We start from the raw sequence: 24039 nt of genomic DNA, 5'->3' as shown, positions 1-24039 counted from the left end.
GAACCATGTGAGCCTGGGAAACAGAATTTGACGGGCGGAGAAGGGAACTGAGAGATAGGGAAGCACTTGTTTAACGCTATATCCTTGAGGAGAGCTGAGAGACTGAGAAAAGGGAACATCCCGCCTCAGAAGGTGCTGAGGACAGGGTGATAAAGTGCGTAGTCAAGGAGAACAACTAATCGCGATGTTGATAAGAACTAAAACAAGGTGTCCTTTCGGTGAACTATCCTCATTCATAATACTAAAAATCACGCCCATAGGCCAGGAATACCAACGGCCATATCAGCCCCTTCCTCTCTGAGCATGCGTGGTAAATTTAGAGGGAATTGTACCTTTAAGTTGAAATTAGAAGGAAATTAACCAACTGTTAGCTGAGGGGGGTGGATATTAGCTGTGACTGACACATTTAACTGCATAAATGCCCTGTAGTGTCTCGGTGCGGGGTGCCAGCTTTGCGGGGTTACCACCCAGCACCCATCTTTGCGCAAAAGTGAATTAAATAAAGCACCTCCGCTCTGTGTGTAGCTTGGCGCTGTGCACAGCGGGCGAACGAACCCGCTTTTCGGGGTAAGAACAGCCCAGGCTTCGCCCTGCCCTGCCCTGCCTCGCCGTACAATTAATGTACGTGCCAAAGGAAGAAAGGCTGGTTAAACATAAATCCTATTTGCCCCTCTGTGAAATGAAAAGGGGAATGACACCACTGTTAAATGTATGAGGTTGGGACTAGACTCTTTTCAGTGGTGCCCAACGACAGGACAAGGGGCAATGGGCACAAGTTGGAACACAGGAAGTTCCACCTGAATATGAGAAACTTCTTTCCTGTGGGGGTGCCAGAGCAGTGGAACAGGCTGCCCAGGGAGGTTGTGGAGTCTCCTTCCCTGGAGGCATTCAAAACCTGTCTGTACGTGGTCCTGTGCCCCCTGCTCTGGGTGTCCCTGCTCAAACAGGGGGGTTGGACGAGATGATCTCCAGAGGCCCCTTCCAACCCCTACCATTCTGTGATTGTGTTGTATAAAGTGTTGGAACGTTGCAAAGTTCTAGAACACCAGAAGAAAGAGACTTAAAACATTTCCTGAAGTTAACTTGGGATGAAAGCAAGCCAAACCTGCCTGGTAGCTTTTCTGCAGGCATGCCAGAATTATTCCCAATACACTCGGCTATAAACGAAGGAGCTAACATGAGTTAGTAGAAGGACTCCATGGCTCCCACTTCCACACATCAGAGGCTTTATCAACAAAGCACAGGAAGACGTGAAGCTCCACAACTTTTCAAAAACCCTCCCTTCATTTTGAGGCATGAAATAAACAAGACGTTAGGCATGACAGAAACCAATTTTGTAGTAGCATTTATATACTCAACGTTTGTTCAGTGGAAGGTAGACCAAAAACCTTCAATTTTACAAACACTGGTACAGATGAATCACCTCATGAACATCAATAACCTCAGGTGCTTGTTCTCATGGGCTTGAAGGAGTACCAGAATAGAATATTTGTTTTAAGTATTCAGCGAGAGGCAGAGTAATAGGAAAAAGTGAACTAAGAGTTCTTTTACATAGAACAGGAGTAGTTTTTAAGCCTGAAAATTCAAGTGAATAATCTTGATGTAAGAGTTGACAATTTCCCTACCGAATTTAAGACTATTTCTGGCTTGTTGGCACCCACTCATCTTTGAGGCATGTTCTATTATGTTTCATTCAGCATCTGGAGTAAGTTTCTAACAGGATGTGAACACAGTCCAGGTTGTGGATCCTTTTGCAACCGAAACTTAGATATATTTTTGTGTTGTTGTGAAAAAAATACTCAGTGATGACTCAGAGCTGCTTCTTCAGATGTTGTCTAAACTAGGGACCATATTCTGCAAAGGTTTACAGATACTCGGTTTTAGCTGGAGACAGTAGGCCAGTTCCAGAGGTTAAAGTTAACACTTGGGTGTTTACAAGGCACTGGCTCCAGGCAATTAGAGCAAAAATTTGGACTAGGATCCTTAGACAAGGGTATGCAGGCTTTATCTTATTTTCTGCAGTATATATGGATAATAAAGACTGGGAACACCCAAATTTTTCTCTGAACAAGAGATCTCCAAAACATCAATACTGATGTAGCAGGACTGACTTTGGTATATCTGGTCTTCCTTCTCACCTCCCAAATTTTCATTAAAACTCCATCTGAGGTCTTGGTTTGAGATCTGAAAGTCAGGGGCTCAGAAGCAGCCCTGCTTTGTAAGAACAGGACATGTTTTAAAGGATAATGCTGATACAACATTGCTTAGGTGCTTCTGCTAAAATCTAAGTAACTGAATTTTTCAACCAGAACAAGATCAACTCCACTTAGACTGGTGGCTGAACAAGTAGCTGCTTGTTTAGGTGTAACCAACTCCCATAATTTATTCATCCAAATACACCCTTAACTGGAATAAATTGCTTTAATTTATTGCTTACTTTTTGTTTTCTAAAATGTACTGGAATTTCTGGTGGGGAAACAAAAGGTTCCTGCAGGAATCATACAGCCCTGGCTGATATCTGTGGGACTGTACAACCGTGGGACCATGATTACAGGTAACACACAAGCTGGCGTGAAGAGGGGGCAGGTTTGTGGAGCTCTAAAGGACCTTTCAGCTGCCTCCATGGATCCCATACATGTGCTAAGAGAGACGTGCCAGATTATTGCACTGGCTTATCCACAAACCTTGCATCTTGGCTTAAAGGCACAGCTGCTGCTGCTGGAGTTTACAGGAGCAAGAAAAGCAAGTTAGTACTGCTCTCAATGCCTAGCGTGAGAAAGGTTGTTCTAGTCATGAAATCTGGAACAACCATTGCATGAGTAATATTCACGTTGAGTTCTCTTTCAGCTCTGAGACTTTCATTAAATATGGCTTCATGCATCCCTCTTCCAGTGTTTTCAGTTATATGAAAACATTTTCCTGCAGTTGTTTGGTACACATTAAATGTAACAAGTAGATTAGAAAATGAAAAAGAAAGGAACCCAAAGTTAGACTTTTTTTCTACATTTAGAGACTGAAAGAAGTAGCCACGTTTTTGAAAGCAATGTCTACAGCAGTTATTGTCATATAGTTAAAGTCCTCTTTTCTAGACGTTGCCCTTTGTTTTTACTAGGTCCTGCAATAAAACAAAATCACAGTGCTTTTAATGGGCAAAAGTGGGTTTTTTAAAATTTAAGTGCCCATCTAGATGTTTACAATATTGTGAATTTAGAATTCACATACTTAAAATGCCATCTTGAATCCATAAGAATAGTATTATGTATATTTAGTACATGCAATACATACATTTCATAAACAATTTTTACTTATAAACACCCCACATTCCTCATTCACACTTAATAATATTGATAAGCTTGATAATTTAAAAAATGACAAGTAACAGTTGCTTGAGACACATAGACCTGAAAGCTTTTCCCCACACTTTCCTATACAAATACATACTTGAAATAAGAAAAATCTGAGAAGTTTAAATAAAAGTTAGCCTTATAACTGCCCAATATTTAGAAGAAGAGTTTCTTCTTACCTTTTACCTAGATCTATAGGATGCAAAGCACGACCAGCGCAGAGTCTAGAAATAAAAATAAATACGATTTAATAGGAGACAGGAATGTGAGATGATTAAAGGCAGCATGACAAAATGAAGATAATAGTATGTTACTGTACAGAGCATGCCAATCACTCTTTTACATTCATTCTTTTCCTAGGAATACATTAGAATTTAGTAGATTTGCCATAATATAGCATAAAATTTCCAGATTTTAATGAAAAATTTAGAAGTAGACTTTCTGTTCTGCTTTGCTTTTCTGCCTTCTTTTTTGTATCTCTGAGATACTACTCTCCATTTCTCTTCACTGCTTAAGACGTTATCCATGTTTGTGAGGGCTCTGTTTTCATTATGCTATTCTTTTTTTCTTAGTGGTATAATATTCATAGTAAATGCTGATCTGACCATGGAATAATCCATTTCACCTCCGTCAGCAGTCTTTTTAGAGGATAAGAAATATTGTTAATAGTAGGGGCAAGAAAAAAGATAAAGGGAGCTGGCCATTGGTATTTAAAAGCTGAACAGATGAGATTATTAATATTCTTTTGGAGACAAGTATTGTTTGTCTTACAGCTAATGTGGCAATGAAATAAGAAAAACCCCTTTGATGATCTTGATTTTTACTTCCTATTACTTAAGTTATTATTGGAGAAATCACCATACTTGGACATGAACTTTTATGCTCTATTTCCCTTGTTACACTCCACAAGAATTTTTATATATAGATATATTTGGAGGGGTTCAAAAAACGTGTAGATGTGGCACTTCAGGGCATGGTTTAGGAGACATGGTAGTGTTGGGTTGATGGTTGGACTTGGTGATCCTAGAGGTCTTTTCCAACCTTAATGATTCTATGATTCTATATTTACTTAAGGGAATATTGCTGCTTTTTATCTGTTGCCTTTATAGGTTTTGTGCTTGATAGAATGCATTATGAATAATACAACTTGAAACTTAAATAATAATATAAGTATTTTTTAAATTCTTTGTTAAATATGTCTTTTAAATAACTGAAAACTGATTGAAGACAAAATACTATTAAATACATGAGATTAAAAATCTGGACATGTTGTTAACATTGTTCTAAGTATAGCTACTTGCAAGGTCCTTCACAGCTGTAGAAATGACAAAACAGTAAGACTGTAAAGCTTTATGCTGACAGCATCATTAGATAGTCTACAGAAAACAGAAGGAAAAGCTTAATACCGCAGGCAAATACCCGTCTCAAGTAGAGCACCCAACATTAGTCAGCTGTGAAAATGCCAACCAAACTGCAAATAGTTATTTTCATACCACAGACGTTGCTACACTGATGAATTCATAACATTTTTGAGGCAGTCAAAAATGTTAGTGATTAATACTATAGAAAAACCATTCATAGGAGGATTTGGATTGTGTACTACATAACAACAAATGATGAAGAGTAAAGTAAATATCCAACTGCCTCACTGAAAAGAACAGAACACAGAATGATGCTTTAAATATTAAATTTCTTAAATATGTGTGGGTAGACTTTAGCTTTGTTGATTCAGTTTTCTCAAGGACAGTAACACCAATTAAATGTGTTAGTAATATTCTAAAATGTTTTTGACTTTTCAGAGCTGAAAGTATTACTTTAAGCTTTCAGGATTGATCTGGTATTTCACTGGGCATGCCAAATTTATCAAAAAAAAGTTATTAAAAAGAAGTCATTTTTATTTCAAGTTAAGCATTTTGTACATTTCACGTGCTGTGCAAAACTGAACTTATACCAGACAGAACTATCATCTTCCTTCCCCATCTGCAACTTCAGAACAAGGACTGTATTTTTCATAAAGCTCGTGAACACATTTGAGTATTACTGGAAACAACCATTAGAAGGTGTGGTATAGAGAAATGCTTCATGAATCTACATCAATTTATTATCCCAGTTTAGCAAACTTCTGCAAGTGCCTAAGTCTAAACATATTATTAGTCCTATCTGTTTATGGTAGAATGCTTTGCTGAATCAGTTCTAATCCCTATCTTGATCACTGACGGTCTGTGAACCTTAACAAAGGACTTCCCTATGCTTATTTTAGGGATGGGAAGGGGGGTGGTAGTTAATGAGGCTGTATTGGACAGTGTGGGACCTGAGCATGCCATAAATGGTATGGGATAAGAGGTGGAGAATGTGCTGGGTTTGGCTGGGGTAGAGTTAATTTTCTTCACAGTAGCTGGTATGAGACTATGTTTTGGATTTGTGCTGAAAACAGTGTTGGTAACACAGGTATGTTTTAGCTATTGCTGAGCAGTGCTTACACAGAATCATGGCCGTTTCTGCTTCACAACCCACCCCACCCTACCAGTGAGTAGGCTGTGGGTGCACAAGAAGCTGGGAGGGGACACAGCTGGGACAGCTGACCTCAACTGACCAAAGGGATATTCCACACCATATGACATCACGCTCAGCATATAAAGCTGGGGGAAGAAGAAGGAAGGGGGGATGTTCTGAGTAATGCCATTTGTCTTCCCAAGTAACCATTATGTGTGATGGAGCCCTGCTTTCCTGGAGATGGCTGAACACCTGCCTGCCCATGCAAAGTGGTGAATTAATTCCTTGTTTTGCTTTGCTTGCGTGTGCAGCTTTTGTTTTACCTATTAAACTGTCCTTACCTCAACCCACGAGTTTCCCACTTTTACTCTTCTGATTGTCTCCCTCATCCTCCTGGGGAGGAGTGAGTACACAGCTGGGTGCAGCTTAGTTGCCAGCTGGGGTTAAACCATGACAACCCCTTAAGCCTTTGAGTTTATCTGGAGAGAAACTGGGAGGTTAGGCTAACTCCAGGAGGAATCTAGCTCAGGAACACCAAATCTGCTTTAAGAAATCAGTACCAACATACGGTATGAGAACAACCATGGGATTGGCGTCAGAGCTGTATCATTGTTCTGTGTCACCTCGCTAGGTAGAGCATAGTCTTTGTTGACAGAATAATAGCTATGCAAGGGAACAGGATTGGCTGGCTTTTAGGTTTGATAACTTTTAAATGATTCAGAGTCATTAAGTTACATACATTTTTAGCCTGTGAGAACACATGTCCTTCCACATCTGCCTCAACCCAAGTGGGTGTGACTTCTCATACATGATTCAAATCAGCAGTTTGACCTGTTTAGGCAGACTGTGCAGAAGTGATGGAACTACACGCATATATATTTTTTTCTGCATAGATCAAGTTGTTAGATTTAAGGTTTTCAGCAAAAGAACTCTGTCACATTTACCTCTGGGGTATTGAGCAGAATTGGAGAATTCTGGTAAATACTGCTCAAGATTTAAGATGACTAACTTTTTATTGTGCTTAGAATAATTTGTAAGAGATACTGGGGGAGGGGGGATGAACCAAAGCTAAATCTAGATATGGAATAAAGTTTTAAGAAAAACTATTGTTCTCCAGGTCATTAGTGACTACGAGGCCTGGATTCTCACAGGTTTGCCAAGCTCACATTGATTTTAGTTGGAAATGTGTGCCTAAATATCTGTGAAGACACAAGCTGTACTTCTTTAAAAGGAAAATACTTGAAAATGCAGTCCAGAGGAATGGCAGATGGGAGCTATGAAATTGTTGAGCTGGGGCTTTTATATAAAAGAAGATTGGTGCTTCAGGTAAAAAAAAAAATTGATAAAAATCTAGGGCAAAAAAGAGGACTGCAAAGAAAAGCAGGACAGGCTGAATGCCTGGGAAACACCAGTGGAGACAGACTGGAACACAGGAAGAACCATCAGGCAGAACAAGAGGTAGAAAAGCTTTGCTGAATGACACCAGTAAGAAGGAACACATCGGTAGGAAGGTAGAAGTGACAATGTAATGAGTAGACACACAAGTGCAAAGTGGATGCTCCAGCACACCTTGACACCAATTATCAGACTTAATTGCGAAGAGAGGAAATCCCTTTTTCTTTGTCTTCTTGTCAGCAAAATCAAATGAACTGAGCTTGGAAAGAGATTTTTGGGTGCAGACATGACAGTTTCATAAAAAAAATTAAATGGAGTGATTCACCTCCAAATGATTTAATGGCTTAGAAGTCACTGGGAATGCAGAAGACCAATGTTTACTGGTCCTTACTCATCTTTACAGAATTAAGCAGAACAAGGATTGAAAGTGGGTTTACTATTTCTAACTGACTACTCAAACCATCAGACTACTAGCTCTTGTAAGGGATGTCTGCATCACAAGAATTTTGTCCATATTCTGATCTGACTTTAGGACCTTTGGAATGAAAAAATAGTCAGAACTAATTTGCTTTGATTTTAGCACAAGAGCACTTCCCCAAAAGAAAAAAAGTTTGTAAAATTCCTAATAATTTCTTCCTGATGGAGAAACCACACCAACAGGCTACCAAGCCCAACTATTTGTTGAATGTATATTTCACTGTAGGACCTCAAAAAGTAGACCAGTCTACCATCAGTTGGAAGATGAAGAGCAACAGGGAAGTATGTGACTCACATTTCAGAAAAAATCTCCTCAATAGAATAAGAGACTATGCTTTCCTTGAGCAGTGGCTCAGGTACCAAAACGCTGTTTCTACGTGAATAGCTTTTAGCTAAGATGTTTCAAGCAGTTGCTCATCATGCCTTTATCTGCATCTGAACTAAACCAGCACTGAACTACACTATGCTGTTTGCAGGGGGAACTCTACCAGCGTAATCAACCGGTGGTAGGTAGTGAGTCTTTCACGTGCCAGGTCTCCAATGAGGGCATGATTTCGTATCTCCTACTCCCTTTTTCCAACACGTTTTCAGTTGCTCTAAGCTATAGTGACTCCATGTACCTCTGCCTCTATCATGTGAAGGAGGCCAGGATGCTTTCATAACCAAACAGACTTACATAAATTCTGGGATGAACCCTTTGTGGCTGTATGATGCTGCAATGCCATGCAAGTCAGTGAAGCTGTGGCGATTCAATGTGCAGATCTGAACTAAAAACTCGAGGTAGATGCTGTTAACACCATCAGACAGATATATTTTCTCACTAATTATTATTTCAAAAGGAGACTAAAAGTGAAAATTGCTTTTTATTAAAGGAGGGATTGGTTTTCAAACACCACTTAAATGCATTTATTTTCTTGCCTTTACTTTTTTGCTGCTCGGTCCTTATTAAATTTCCACCTGACAATTTTTTTTAATTGATTCTGAGAAATAAGTGGGAGTGGTATTTTTTATTAGTGATGACTATTTTCAGAATGGTAAATCACCTTTTATAATACTTTAATATTATATATCTAATTTATAAAGAATAATGAAATGGTTACCTCTACCTTGTACATATATCTCCTTTAAACTAGTGGAAGGATTATGCCTAGGTACTTACTAGACAGCAAAGCTATTGGCCACAAAGCCAGCCTTTGCTGAACTGATAAAAACAGATGACAGTGAAGAACAGATGATGAAGGCACTGTCCCTGCTAGTATATTTTGCTTTAGTTGCGAAGCCATTACAGTTTGGACTGATATTAGATGCACAGATCTAAGTGATAAAATTCACATTTCCAGTGATAAGTGTGTTCATTTCAGTTGAATCATATGATGAATACTGGTGTGCTCCTGGTAGTTCTGACAAAAGAAATAAAGTAATCATCACTTCATCCATTATTGTATGTAGTCTTCATTTGTATTTGTTTCATCTGATTAAGATTAGAGGTACAGCAGAGGTTACTGCATATGTACTAAATTCAGGTCTGACTAGGGGAGGATAGAAAATAGCTTTCACAACTCTTTTCTGCAGTTACATGTTCTTAGCTTAAATTTATAACCCATTATATAAAATCTAGTGAAGTATGTAAAACGCCCCTTAAATCAACTTCGAAGCAACTTCATTTCACTTTTTTTAGGTTACTAGAAGTATGGGATAGCTGAAAGTGAAGTATCAAAAGCAAGCTGAATTTTAAACAGAATGAATTATGGTATGAAGGCACTATTAGTGTAATATTATGGCTGGATGTTATATGCATCTGAGAGGCAGGAACATCAGTTATGAAGACACAGCTTAAGCACTGAGTGTATTCTGTCTCTGAATTAGTAACACATACTTTGTATTTCTATAGCCATTCAATCGTAAGAGGTTAAAAAACTTCACAAATGTTACATTTTGGCATAGTTTAAGGGAGGGAAATAATACTGGCAAATGTCTTGTTCCAGACCACATGGGAAACTTAATCAAGACCAACATAAAACCAGAAGACCTGCCAGTTCTTTCATACACAATGAAATGTTATATTAAACATTTAATTAAACATTTGTAGAAGATGCTGTAAGCCCTAAGCAGAGTCTCTGGATCCCATAATAAAATAAATTATGTATCATCCTTCAATGCTAACCTCAATAACTGCCAAAGAAAGTATAAGGAAAGTTCCTGCAGGAATTATGCAGCTGAGGGGTGCACCCGGATTCAAATCTACAGCACTACAAGACCTTCCACACATTTCATACATTGTAGAAGCCTTGTATTGATTTGGTCTCTGGACACAGAAGACCCTACACATTAGTAGTAGCCTATTAAAAACTACTGCAGACAGAAACGGGGTCTGATGTGTTTTTACAGAGGGTTGTTTTTCTTACCTACACTGCACCATTATTATAAAGATATAAAATTTATAATATAAATTAAATACCATAATTCTTAGATTTACAGTCAATTGCAAATATGTACTTGTAAAGTTGTATCTGAAAAATTTTATGTTGTGTAGTACCTGGACAGATATTTAGTCTTCTGTTAAACCACGTATTATTTCCTTGGAGAGATATACATGAGAGGATAATACACTTGTTATGCGCACTACAGATTTAGCTATATTTTCTGGGTAGATGAAAACAGCAAGTTCTCTGTGGCCAACAAATTGGATTTCAGGAGATTTGCATTTTAATAAAGAAAAATTTTTGCATCATTAAATACTTTACTCATGCAAATACAATACTTTTAATTTTGGCAATACAGAACTTTTGTCCTGGTTCACCCAGGACAAACAGCTGCACATCTAACTTCAAACACTGCTAAGGAGCTGAAGATGTTTTCACTTTAGAAATTGGATAATTATGTAAGAAACATGAAGGTGTCCTGGAAAACTAAAACTACAGAGTAAGGAAGGGAAGTTTTACCTAAAAGAGGTGGGTGGCTATATCAATGTGCGCTCAAAAGTTTAGCAGAAATATCCCTTACCTTTCAAGACTCCTGTTAAGTCCAGTAGATCTGGTGCAGAAAAAGTATTTCAAAAGCAAGAGGATTTAAAGTCCTGTGACAAAGGGTTGCAGATTCCCAGTGTTTTCAGCAACTGAAGTTTCTCATCAGAAGGAATATTTAACTGCCTATTCTGCTGCTTTGTCGTGATAATTTACTCCCACTCTGTCAGTCACAAACAGTATGGTGATGCCACAGCAAATCGTCCTCTTATGAAGCAGATGATGAAAAATAGACAAATCAAGACGGTAACAAACAGGGCGGAGCCCAATCCACTCTTCTTATGCCAAGACAGTGCCAATTAAAGATTTCTTTTCTTGTTCTCCTGACTTCAGAGATCCACCCAGTGTCACAAATTGGTATTGAAGTTGCAGAGTACACTATCCCTGTACACAACACTCTAAGGGACGACTGTTTTAATTCTCAGAAAAGATTGCATGTTTGACTAGCTGTGGGAAAAAAAAGAAAAAAAAGATGCATTCTTAGTCTGTGAAAGGAGCCTGTATTTGTTCCTTAGCATGATCATAGCAAAATTAAAAAAACTTGGTGTTCTGCATTTCCATATAAATCTGAGATACTTCACGTTTGGGAATTCTAGGACACACCATAACAACAGGAGGTTATCTCACAGCTGCCAAGTCTTGCTACATGTAATATTTTCTCTTGATGACAGAGACATTGGGTAATATGAATGCAGAAAGGAGAATGACTTGGATTCAAACAAAATCTTCTCATGATAAATCTGAAGACATAAATAAAAAGTGAATATTTTTAATATCCATGATTCTTTTAGTAGAATGAATTATGATTTCTTAATATATTTTGCATTCTTCTGTCTTGAGACTTCACCCAGCCTGCTTTTATGTTAACTATTTGAGCCTCCCACTTGTAAGCCTGTTCAGCTATCTAGAATTCATTTTATGTGTTTAATTTCTCTTATGTCAGCCACCTATTTAGTTGTAAGCCTCAGGCAAGCTGGAGCTGTTCTAGGCTTTGTAAGCAAAGTACTTGCATAATTTTTTTTTTTTTGCCTAAATATTCAAACTTTTGTCAAAGACTTTAGATTTCTGTCCTGCACACAAGGAACTGGAGAACTCTTCCAGAGTTGGTACTGGCACACAGAAGACCTTCTGATTTTTTTTTTCTGAAAACTGATCCTATGATTTCACTAGAAAATGCTCAGATCCAGAAGATAACTAGTAATGAAAAGTTCTCTATGCAACAATCAGGCCACTGTTAGCTGCTGGCTGACTTAAGGTGCTAAGACTTTTGCAGAGATGGCTAAGGCCGTGATGTTCACAGATTCATTGTCTTTGGACACTTGTATATATAAAAGTTAATTTCAGCCTATGGAAGCCACTATTAATTAACACAAGATTTCTGTTGTGTGTCCCCTCTTTGCAGTCAGTTGGCATTAGGTGAGCTGAAACAACAGGTAGAGAAACTTTTCTTTCTCCATTAACTAAGAGAAGACCTTAGTGATAAATTTATAGGGCTAAATAAATAAATAAATAGGACCTGGGTGCAGCTCAAGCACTGGTATCTCCATAACTGACACTGCTTAATTGTAAACTTACTCTCCAGCTGTATTTGGACTGCTCCAATTAGCTGTTTCCAGGAGGTCCCCAAAGAGCGGGCTAGGCCTAAGCACCAGTTGGCCTTGAGGCCAGGGACTGGACCCAAGCTCATGTATTTAGCAGCACAAAGTCAAATATTAGCCTTCTGTGCTTTAAACTGGGGCCTTTGTGAATATCATCCCCTTCCACTTCTGTTCTCTTGCCCAGTTAAGGTTCCTGAGCTTTCCTGAAGATAGTGTAAAGAAAAGGTATTTGGACCTGGACAAACCACTTCAAATTCTTTAATTTTCCTACATATTCATAGTTCAGATTGGACTGAAGAATAACAGTTAAGAGCTGCAAGAAAAGCTGAAAAAATTGTCATAACACCGAGGGTCATGTCACAGCTCTTTATGTATCGGTTTAATTCTCCAGGACTGCAACCCCAACTCTTTTCACAGCTACCGAGAAGTAACATGCATACTCCATTTTTTAAATAGAATTTCTATAAGGCATTCATTTATGAAAGTCTGTCTCCTTTGTTGATATGTTTAATAGTCTAAATACTCAGGCAACCTGGTGGCCCAGGTCTGGCTAGTATGAAAAGACATCCAATGGAAAAACCAAAACAAATCCCAAACAAAAGAAATCACAGAAAGTCACTGCTGCTGTTTTTTTTACTGAAAAAAACCATATATTTTCTGGTCCTGGGTCATCCCCTAACTGTTGCTGTTCCCCACCCTGTTGCAGCCCTCCTTTTAAAAGGGAAAACCCAGCCTATTTCCAACTCACACAATCATATTTTCCAACAAAAGCAACTCCTGTCAGCAGCCAACGTTTCTCTTGCTGTTCTGTCCTTAGCCCTGAAGCATCATGTTCTGCCCCTGCTGATGGAGACCACCACAACCATCTTTCTTGTCACAGAAGAACACCTGACACCCCTCCACGACCTCAGAGATGTTCCCCTACAGAAGCTGACATAATCCCTTCTGTAGATGGGTCCTGTCCCCATGGCTCCACAAGGCATCCAGCTGCAGGGTGTGCTGTCTGTGCTTCCATCAGTGGTCTAGAAGCTTATTCATTGCCAACCATCTCTTCCACCCAAATTGCAGAACTTGTCCTGACTCATGCATCTGTACTTGCACAAGGGCAATCAACCACTGTTTATATTGATTCCCCATACGCCTTTGGGATTGTGCACAACAATGGAAACACAACTCAGCTTCTTAACATTGTGTGGTGCTCCTATTCGGAATGGCGGCTATGCTGAAGCTCCTCTGCTAGCATTACTACTACCCTCTCTTTTAGCAATAGTAAAATGCTAAATTCATGGTTTTCCTTGTGTTGATATCACACAAGAGAATGTCTTAACTGATCAATCAGCAAGGACAGTGGGCCCTTCTAGCCGGCATGCTCCTGAACATGCTCTCATCAGCCTTTCCACAGAGCTGTCACCACCTACTTCTCTTTCAGAACTGTCTATTTTAAAGGACCCAGCCCCGGGGGACAAAAACACCATCTGGCTGCACCAGGGCTGCCAGTTACACCTCAATTCCTTGTGGCCTACCCGGATAGGCCACCTGCTTGCACCTCAGATTTTCCTCCCGTACCTTGCCGGTGTGACCCACCTGGTGGCTCGCACTGGCAAATGCGGGGGTGGGGGGTTGTGTGTGTGATTGCAGCAGACTGGTTTGCTCCAAATTCCTCTGTGAAAGAAAAACAGTATCGCGGCACTTGTTCTGTTTGTTTGGTCCATAACATCAGATGAAGGGTCAAAACCAAAGTTGCAGCACACCCAAAATCATGGGGTTCCTTTGTAAATTTGCATATGGATTTTATACAGATGCCCAAATGCTGTCATTATAAATACATTCTTGTAATCATAATCATAATCTCAGAAGGGGTAGAGGACTACCCTCATAGACATGCAGATGCTACTACTGTCACCAAGAAACTCTTCAGAGAATGCCTTGTTCTGGAACATCCTTTGTACTACACAGTGACCAGGGGACTCATTTCACAGGACAAGTTGTCCAGGTGGTCAGTAAAGCCCTAGGAATCCAACAGCATTTACACTGGCACTACTGAAAGGAAGAATTCCATTTTAAAACTAGCCTGGCCAAAATGTGTGAAGAAACTGGCCTTAAATGTTCAAACACACTACCATTGGCCCTAATACACATCAAAAGCATCACGAATAAGAAACACGCACTATCCCCGTATGAAATTATAATGGGTAAACCCATAAGGTTACTGCATAACACACGTAAACCACACCATCGATCCATGCTACAGATGACTGATGACATTATGTTGAATTATTGTAAGGCTCTAATAAAATGTGTGAGGACTATTCACTAACAGGTAAAAGAAGCTCTTCCAGAACCTGCCTCTGAATATGCCAGTGGAGACCTGTGTCTACACTGAGGTAACACACACATGACTCAAGGTCACCAGAATGGAACCCATAAAGATGCCCTGTCCTCCAAGATTTCAGAGTCTTCATATCATCACATAAACTATTAAAATACCTTTATTCAGTTGGCCTACCATTATGCTAAAGACTTAGATGTTTCAAAACGTTGGGTGTGTTCCCATATCCCTAATCACTCCAGTGAGGGTGTCACCATGCTTCTTATGGCATGTAATTAATCAGTAAAAAGACCAGTCTGGAATACCCAGAGGGCAGAAATTCCTTGGCCGAGATTATCCCCACTGACAACAAATGAGAACTGATCCAAGTTGATCTAATACAAGCGTGCATGAACCTACAACTCCTACCCACCACCTGCGATTAATTGCCTCTGGGAACACTTGTTACTTGAAAGAAAATGCAACATACTACATTGGACAGATTAGTTGTACCAAAACTATTAATTGTCAGAATTATACCAGATGTTTATTTAATAACTCACAAAACTGTGAGTTGACATCATCTTCTATATGTACTTCCTTGGAAGCCTATTTAATTCATGGCATACCTGTGGCTCCCATGGGACTGGTTTGGATCAGGTTATATTGGGTATGTAACCTCTGCTGTTCAATGTTTGTCATCTCTCCCCTCTGAATATTATCAGAAAAGGAAGCTATCTCAGAGCCTGAAAAATTTGGGACTGTTATGCTTCCTGTGTATGAGGTGGCAAGAACCATTAGAAATTGTTTATTACCTGTTATTTAGAGCAAATTGGTAATAACACTGCAGATTCTTCTTACCAAATAATGACTGAAATGACCACTATCCGAACAGTCCCCCTTGAAAACAGGTTAGCGCTTGACTTTATGCTGGCTCATAAGGGTAAAATATCTACCTTAATTGGAATATAATGTCTTATGACAATTCTAAAACCATTTGTGATTTGAGTGAACACATTAAAAAAGACTCAGCGAAAGAAAAACAACCTAATAATGGGTACATTCTCTTAAATACATTATCACAGAGGTGCTACCAACATTGCTTAGGTTTGTCCAGTGGCAGGTTCGTCTTGGAGCCGGCTAGAACTGGCTGTCTGACATGGGGATGTCTTCTGGTATCTTCTCCCAGAAGGCACCCCTGCAGCCCCTCTGCTACCAAAATCTTGCCACATAACCCAATACAATGCAACACTTCATAAAGAAAAAAGTGTCATGTGACATTTTTTTCACTTCTTTCTCCTTCAACATTCTGTGTGCAACCCAACCCATAGCAGTATTTACCTGTCAAAACAGAAAAGATGCAATTGCTTATATTATTTTAAATCATGCTAATTTGAGCCCTTAGTTTCAGATTTTCTGTTTTAAGGAATATTTGAAGTGTTTAAAAATCATTTAGGAAAAACACTGAAAATACCAAAATAAGGGAAATCGTTGCACTTAATCATTGACACATGTACTTGCATACTTACTAAAGGGTAAAAAATTACCTGATCTGGTGAATGTCTCTAACATGAAATTGGCTGTAGCATCCACATCCTATAAATAATGATGTTCTTAATCTTTTATCTTAAGAAGAATTAAATGCCAAAATATTTTTGATTAGTAAATTATGTGCATATGGTAGAATGGGAAATGAAAACAGTACAAGATTTTTTCCTGGTTCTTCATTTTGATCAGCCATGTACACAATTTGAAGAATTAAGAAACACAGTCGTGCCATCAAAGGGCAAAAAAAGCATTACACACTCATCACAGTCTTTGTTGTTAACCTTGGCCTAGATGGACAAGCACAAGCTTCAAGTACAATACAAACTCAACAGAAAAAGGCTACAGTCTCCTTTGCCTTAAAGAGGGCATGCGTTCTGTGGTTCATTTTCTGACCTTGCTTGCTTACTTCTCCTCAATGTCCCATTCAGTTCTATGGGTCCTTACAAAGAGGCTTCTGTAGCGTCCCAAGTACCAACACAGGATCTTCAGTTGTAAATCTCCAGGGATAAAGGAAACGGCGCTGAGGTTCCCGAGAGGAAACTGCCATTCTTTTTAGCAACATCTAACAGGAGGAAGTTAACTGCTACATGAGTAAGTGTGTTCCATCCAAAGTTATGTGCAGCGATTACGTTCCTAAAAGTAAAGCCTCTTCCAAAAGAAAAATGTTTTTTGTATGCATTTTGGGAAAGACTAAACTCATAGAACCAGCTCTTCCAGCAGACACGTGAAAACAAAAAATCACATTTTAACATCTTCCAGATTTTAAAGTTTTCATTAGTAACTGGTAGGTATTGAAGAATTAAACAGCCATAAAAAGGAGATTTTTCCCATCACTGAGTGAGTGAGTGAGAGCATATCAGTGTGACTCATTCATATTTTAGCATTAACTCATCATAAATACTAAAGGAAAGATTACAGGTGCTTTTTGATTTGAAAAGCTTTTCTAAATTGTCTTCTACAAAATATCTGATTTTAATCTCATATAAATATCTCATCTTTTTATCTTGTAGTTTTAACTCGTCCAAGGGAAGATTCCTTAACGCATTTAATATAATTTGCTCAGATATATCTCTTGGTGAAATATTATTTGATTTTAAGCTTCTGATGATACAAGTATTTCCATGTATCATTGTACAAGCTCTGCCTTCTGTTTGAATATGATTCTTCTTTCTTTTTCTCAATCTTACTGTCTCCTCTAATTTTTACTTGCTTCTACTTTCACGTTTTTTGAAGGTATTAACTGTGTTCAGTAAGAACTTGTTTATGCATAATGTTTACTTTGAAGCTGGACGTTCCTTCTTGGATATAAACATCTTTCCGCCAAGGAAGATTTCACAGTTTTCTGTTAAAAAAAAATAATTAAAAAACCCAGAAGAAACGAGACAGGAAACAGAAAAGCAAAGTGATGTGAAATTGCGTAACTTGCCTAGTGTCAAATTATGGATTAACTGAACATAATTCTCAAAATCCAAATACAATCTATACAGCGTTCAACTATTGTTTTGGTTTAACCCCAGCTGGCAACCTAGCACCTCACAGCTGCTCGCTCGCCCTCCCCACCATGGTGGGTTGGGGGAGAGAATTGGAAGGGTGAAAGTAAGAAAACCCGTGGGTTGAGCTAAGAACAGATTAATGATGGAAATCTAATACTAGTAGTAGTAGTAATAGTAGTAGTAGTGAAAAGGAAAACAATGAGAGAGAGAGAGGAACAAAACCCAGGAAAAAAGAAGTGAATGCAACCACTCACCACCCACTGACTGATGCCCAGCCAGTCCCTGAGCAGCAGTCGCTGCCCCCCGGGCAACTCCCCCCGGTTTATATACTGAGCATGACGTCATATCATATGGAATATCCTTTTGGCCAGTTTGGGTCAGCTGTCCTGGCTGTGCCTGTTCTGAGCTTCTCTCTGGCAGGGCATGAGAAGCTGAAAGGACCTTGACTAGTGTAAGCACTACTAAGCAACAACTAAAACATCCCTGTGTTACCAACATTATTCTCATCCTAAATCCAAAACACAGCACTGTACCAGCTACTTGGAAGAAAATTAACTCTATCCCAACTGAAAACAGGACAATTATTTCTGTAGAATGCCGTCATTGTAACATTTGATCCCCCCGGCACCTACAAAGAAGCATTTCACAGTCACATACTTTGTCCTCACCATTTCCCCAAATTCAATTTTTAACTGCTTCATGTTTTCTTGATTAGTAAAAAGGAAACAATACTCATTTAGAGTCCATTGTATTTAAAATTATAATTGTTTGAATACCAAGAAGAAAACAAACAAACAAACAAACGGCAGTGAAGTCTCTTAGTCTCTTACAAAAGCAATTACAGTTTAACCTGTCAGCAGCTTGGGTGGGAAAAAAGTGAGTATGAATAAGAACTAACTAGTAGCACATGTATACACTGTGCATATAGTTTATGTATCCGGCTGTGCTGGATTAACCCTTGCCAGCAGCTAAGCACCCACACAGCTGCTCGCTCACTTCCCCCCACCAGTGGGATGGGGAGTTAATAGGAAGAACAAAAGCAAGAAAACTCACAGATTGAGATAAAAACGATTTCAACAGGTGAGGTAAAGAGAAAAACACAAGCATCGGAAAGGGAATCACTTGCTACCTCCCACAAGCAGACTGATGCCCAACCCGTCTTTGAGCAATGGTCAGCTTGGAAGACAACTCTCCCACCGTCCTTCTTCCTCTACTGGTTTTTATTGCTGAGCACAGGTTACATGGTGTGGAATGTCCCTTTAGGCAGTTTGGGCCAGCTGTCCTGGCTGTGTCCCCTCCCCATCTCCTGCCCACCCCCAGCCTGCTCGCTGGGGCACGGGCAGAGCGGAAAAAAGAGCGAGCCTTGAGGCTGTGCCGGCAGGGTTCAGGAACAGCTGAAACACTGGCGCGTTATCTGCACTAGTTTAGCCACAAACCTGACACACAGCACCATACAGGCTGCCACGAAGAAACTTCATCCCAGCCAGACCAAATACACCAATATAAGCTTCTAATTTTGTGTAAAGTGAATTAAGCTTGAACTTGGCTAGATTAGGTTTTGTGTTGGTATCAGACAATTGTAATTGACACTTACAAAGCAGGAATGGAACAAAAATAATCATATAATTAGTCTCAGCCAAATATTATCCTACAAAAAGATACCAAATGTCTTTTATCTTCTGAAATGTGGCCCAGACCTTAAAGCTCAGATTGTGCTTCTGAAAAACAAGATTCCACTTTACTTGTAATCACTTGTTAATAAATATTAATTTAATTTATATGGTAAACATGCTACTAATTTTCTGCCTCAAACTTTGGATTTATTTTTTTATGTTTTGTGGACCAGAAATGAGGTCACTTAAAGCAAAAACGTCACTGAGACCACTAACTCCAGTATTGTTTTTCAGCTATTGATAAAGAGCTTGAGACACATAAGAAAATGAGAATATGGTAATTCTTTATATCAGGGATATTTAAAACTTTAACAGAAATAATACTGATAGGATTAGGATAGCTGCACTGATGGTCACTGTTCACATTTGTAAAATATGCAAGTGAGTCTTAATTGCATTAAAGCTGTGTATCCATCCCGTGACCTCTGCTATTTACCTTTATATATAGAACATGTTACCAACTGCAGGAGCTGAGTTGCAGGAAGAGATCTTGAAGATATCCTTTAATTCAGTGAGTCGTAGCTGCTTATGTACACAGATTTCAGTAATTCATGTGCATCTTCATGAACATGCCATTTCTCCAGTGCTTTTTTGCCCATGTCTAGAGGTACATACATATTCGGGGAATGTGATATGGAATAAATCAAATTCTGTGCTCCAGTATTAACATATATTAATATATGCTTTCCTATATTTTAAATTATTCCATTTGTAGTTTACTGAAAACATACTCAGTATTTAACACAAAAATTTGTGCTCCAGCAGCAATATCAGATATCTGTCAAAGAGAAATTAAGTCAAATGCAGCTAAGATAATATCTCTTTACTTTGGATTTTGTCTTAAATCTACACATTGGAATGAAATCTCACAAAAAAAATTCTTCATCTGTTACCCATGCCATAAGCAAGGAAGTTTCATAACATTTTCTCTTTGAATGGCAGGTCCCTTGCAGTTTTCAAATCTTTATGTCCTCTTTCTCAAATGTGTAGATACCAAAACCATCAGATCAGCACATGCGATTTTATTCCCTGTACAGAAGAGAATTTAACACTATCATTTTCCCTGTAAATTAACAGTGAATACAGTTGATGAATCCACTTCTTCCTGAAATTTTAGACATAAAATTACTTGCCTGTTAACCCTAGACAAGAGAAAAAAACAGGTAGTATCAGATGACTGAAGTAAAAGAAGGGACATATGATACCATAGGATACACGAAACCACTGACGGATTCTCAGGATCTTTTTCAGATGGTTAAGTATCTCAGTTACAAATTTATAATACAGATCATATAGCATTGTTGAATAAATTCAACACGCTTTTTGGATGAACTGTTGGCAAACATGCAGTAACGCTCAATGGACTGGGAATACCCACATCAGGCTAATTTCCCATAGAGTTCCTGCTTCTTTGCCAATACAGTTCTATAAATATCTTCCTTCCTGCTCTAAAAGATGCTGGTACTAATTTCCTACTGGTGTGCGAAGACACTTAGAAATAAACATAGCTGTACAAAGGAAACTGGAACCAGGTCTATGCAAAGCTCTGAGACACCCAAGTAAGCAAACGTCTGCTGGGAGGGAAATTTCCGCAGATTAGATGTAGTGATGTTGAAAGTTCTTTGTACAGCAGATCAGATTTCAGACACAAACATAGGACCCTAGCACTGTTTAAGAAACCTGCCTGACCTCCAGCTGCTACTTCAGAAAATTTTCAGTAGGTCCTGTGTCAGATCTGCCAGCCCTTTGTAGATGTTTTTAGTACTGTGGGATATGTAAAATAGCATAAGCTGCCAAGGAAGCACGATTTCTAGAGATAACATCAATCTAAATAGAAAAACTGACACAAATAACAGTACTGTGGTATGATGGATACCTGTAAAAAAAAAAAAAAAAAGGCAAACTTTTAACTTGCTTCATTCTTCCTTGTAAATGTCTTAATAGAATCTTGTCCTGGTTTCAGCTGGGATAGAGTTAATTTTCTTCCTAGTAGCTGGCATAGTGCTGTGTTTTGGATTTAGGATGAGAATAATGTTGGTAACACAGGGATGTTTTAGTTATTGCTTAGTAGTGCTTACACTAGTCAAGTGTAAGATTCTCAGGCTTTTCAGCTTCTCAGGCTCTACCAACTGAGAAGGCTGGGGGTGCACAAGAAGCTGTGAAGGGACACAGCCAGGACAGCTGAACCTAGCTGGCCAAAAGGATATTCCATATGATATGATGTCATGCTCAGTATATAAACTAAGGGAAAGCTGGCTGGGGGGGCCACTGCTTAGGGAGTGGCTGGGCATTGGTTGGTAGGTGGTGAGCAATTGCCTTGTCTGTCACTTACTTTGTATATTCTTTCATCATTATTATTATTATTTTCCCTTACTTTTCTATTAAACTGTCATTATCTCAACCCAGAAATCTTACTTTTTTTTTTTTCTTCCAATTCTCTACCCCATCCCCCTGAGCGGGGGGAGTGAGCAAACGGCTGTGTGGTGTTTAGCTGCCTTCTGGGTTAAAACTATGATAAATCCACACTGTTTTAAATATAAAAAATTAGAGAAATTTAGGACTTGATATACAAATTCCATTACTCTACCCTGAGTTTTATATGAAGACAAGTCTTTGGAACAGTATCTATTCTAAGTCATGTAGTTTGTCCAGTTAGATGAAAACAAGAGGATGCAAAGTGTTTTGAGCAAAGGGGAGTAAGTTTGTTTGGCACAACATTTTGGACTTTACAAAGCATATGCATTATCCACTCTCCTATTCTCGTTGGATCTAAAGAAAACCTAGAGGGAAAGGAAAAAAAAAATCATAACATGATACTAAACTTTATTTTTTGTATTTGTGCTTTCATAGCACATTATTCACTAAAAAGAAAACCCTTCATAATTCACCTTCAAGAAAAGCATAAAAAGGCAGCAGTCTTTCTCCACATTTTAGAACCATGGCAAGTCTGCCAAGACATTTAGCATACATGATCATTGCGAAGAAATTATCAGGAACCATGCTAGAAGTTTTAGAAGTCAAGTTTTCAGAGTTTTCGAGGAGACACTAATTTGATTTAGAAAGGCTGAAAGGCTTTAAGATTTCTGCTTCTATCCAGGAAAGCCATAACTGCTTGGCTGACAACACCCGGGTAGGAGGCTGAGTCTCCGAACACAGAATGAGGCAGTACCAGAATACTCCAAGTTAAATTAGACCAGATTATTTAAGGAGTTTATGTAATTGCTTTACCCTCTCCGATGCTTACTTTTCACTCCTGTCACAAAAGGCATTAGGGCCAATCTGAACTTCCAAGCAATTACAGGTCGTGAGGACTTCCCAGAAGCCTCCCTCTTAAAAATTTTTAATGGCAGTTTAGCTACAGGGAGGGAACTGATGGATTAATGACGCCTACCACGCTGCTGGGCACTGCCACGACACCTGCTGCTTCTCCTTCTTTAGAACCCTGTGTACTGCTCCGGGGGGGGGTGGCAGAACAGGGGCCCGCCGAAGGAGAAAGAGTCTGCTGCTAGGGGGAACAAGCACCCACATAAGCGCTCAGGAGAACCCATGCACTCAGAAGCGCCGTGGCTGGCGGTGCCCCAGACCGTGCTAAGCGAAGTTGCCATTGACGTTCTTGTGGTAGAAAGCAGCGCAGCCCCCCACCGTGCAGCCGAGCGAAATCGCTTCACCAGACAGCTCCCTTCCCCTCAACAAGATGGCGGCCCCCCTACTCGCCTCCTTTACCAACATGGCGGGCCGAACCTCCATTGGCGTCCCCCCGCCCCCGCCCCGCTATAGGCTAAGCCACTGTCTTTACCCCGCCCCCTGCATACCACGGCCTGGCCCCCAGCTGGGAACTACATTACCCAGGATGCTTCACGCCCCACCGCCCCAGTGCCGCACCGCCCTTCGCTCCCGGGCAAGGCGGGGACGGGGCGCGGTCTCGCGAGAGCCGGGGCGGGGCCGGGCGGTGGCCGGGGGGCGGGGTGAGGCGAGGCGCGGCGCGGGTCCGCCCTGCGCAGGAAACGAAACCGTCCGCGCCGAGACCGTTGGCCTGGGCCCCATGGCGGCGGCGGAGGCCGCGCCCGCGGAGGCGGCAGCGCTGGATCCTAGCGGCCTCTCCCCGAAGGAAGAAGGGGAGCTGGAAGATGGCGAAATCAGCGACGACGACAACAACGGCTTTGGGCCCTGCGGCGGTGGCGGTGGCTCCGAGCCCGGCGGCGGCCTCGTCAGCAGCAGGCCCTACTCGAGGCGCAGGCCGCCTCCCGACCTCCGCGGGGGCATCTCCCTCGCCTCCTCCGGTCGGCGCTTTCCCCGCTCACGGCACCAGCCCCCGCCGGAGATGGGCCACCTGCACGGCCACGGCGGGTACCGGCCCAAGGACTCGTTCCGCTCCCATCCGCCGCCCATGCCGGCGCCGCGGATGCCGTCGGGCTCCCACTCTGAGGCGGGCCCCCGGCTCTCATTCTGGGAGCGCAGCCACAATGCCCTGGACCGGTTCCGCTTCCGAGGCCGGCCCTACAGGGGCGGAGGGCGCTGGGGTAGGAGCCGAGGCGATGGCGATCGGGGAGGCAACCCTCCGGGGAGGCCGCCCGGAGGGGGAGGCGGAGCCGGCTTCAGTAGCAGCCAGGGCTGGAGGGAGCCCTCCCCTCGAAAATGTATCCTTGAGACGTGAGGGGGGTGGAGGCGGGGAGGCCGAGCTGCCGGG

At 40.6% G+C, this 24039-nt stretch overlaps 2 protein-coding genes across 8 annotated transcripts in view; one reads left to right on the top strand and one right to left on the bottom strand.

The window, feature by feature from the left end:
• Nucleotides 1–940: 940 nt before the first annotated feature.
• Nucleotides 941–23357, bottom strand: THAP2 (THAP domain containing 2). Its single transcript, XM_064441747.1, is given in 6 exon segments — nt 941–1037; nt 3524–3568; nt 10713–11179; nt 16186–17381; nt 17465–17528; nt 21940–23357. Coding segments are annotated over 3 exon segments (549 nt in total). The 5' UTR covers nt 22096–23357; the 3' UTR covers nt 941–1037; nt 3524–3568; nt 10713–11179; nt 16186–17052.
• Nucleotides 23312–24039, top strand: part of ZFC3H1 (zinc finger C3H1-type containing) — a 44092-nt gene continuing 43364 nt past the window's right edge. For 6 of the 7 annotated variants that reach the window (XR_010372641.1, XM_064449625.1, XM_064449618.1 and 3 more), the window contains exon 1: nt 23313–23989. Coding sequence is in view for 5 of the 7 variants with exons in the window: in XM_064449625.1 (XP_064305695.1) it covers nt 23395–23989 (595 nt within the window). In the remaining 2 variants the exon portion in view is untranslated. Of the gene's footprint in view, nt 23990–24039 lie in introns of all 7 variants that reach the window. The other variant, XR_010372642.1, reaches the window with a different exon arrangement.

Source organism: Phalacrocorax carbo, chromosome 1, assembly GCF_963921805.1.
Source record: "Phalacrocorax carbo chromosome 1, bPhaCar2.1, whole genome shotgun sequence".
NCBI lineage: Eukaryota > Metazoa > Chordata > Aves > Suliformes > Phalacrocoracidae > Phalacrocorax > Phalacrocorax carbo.
Note: the sequence above shows the minus strand (reverse complement) of the source record. Positions and strands in the feature narration are given on the sequence as shown.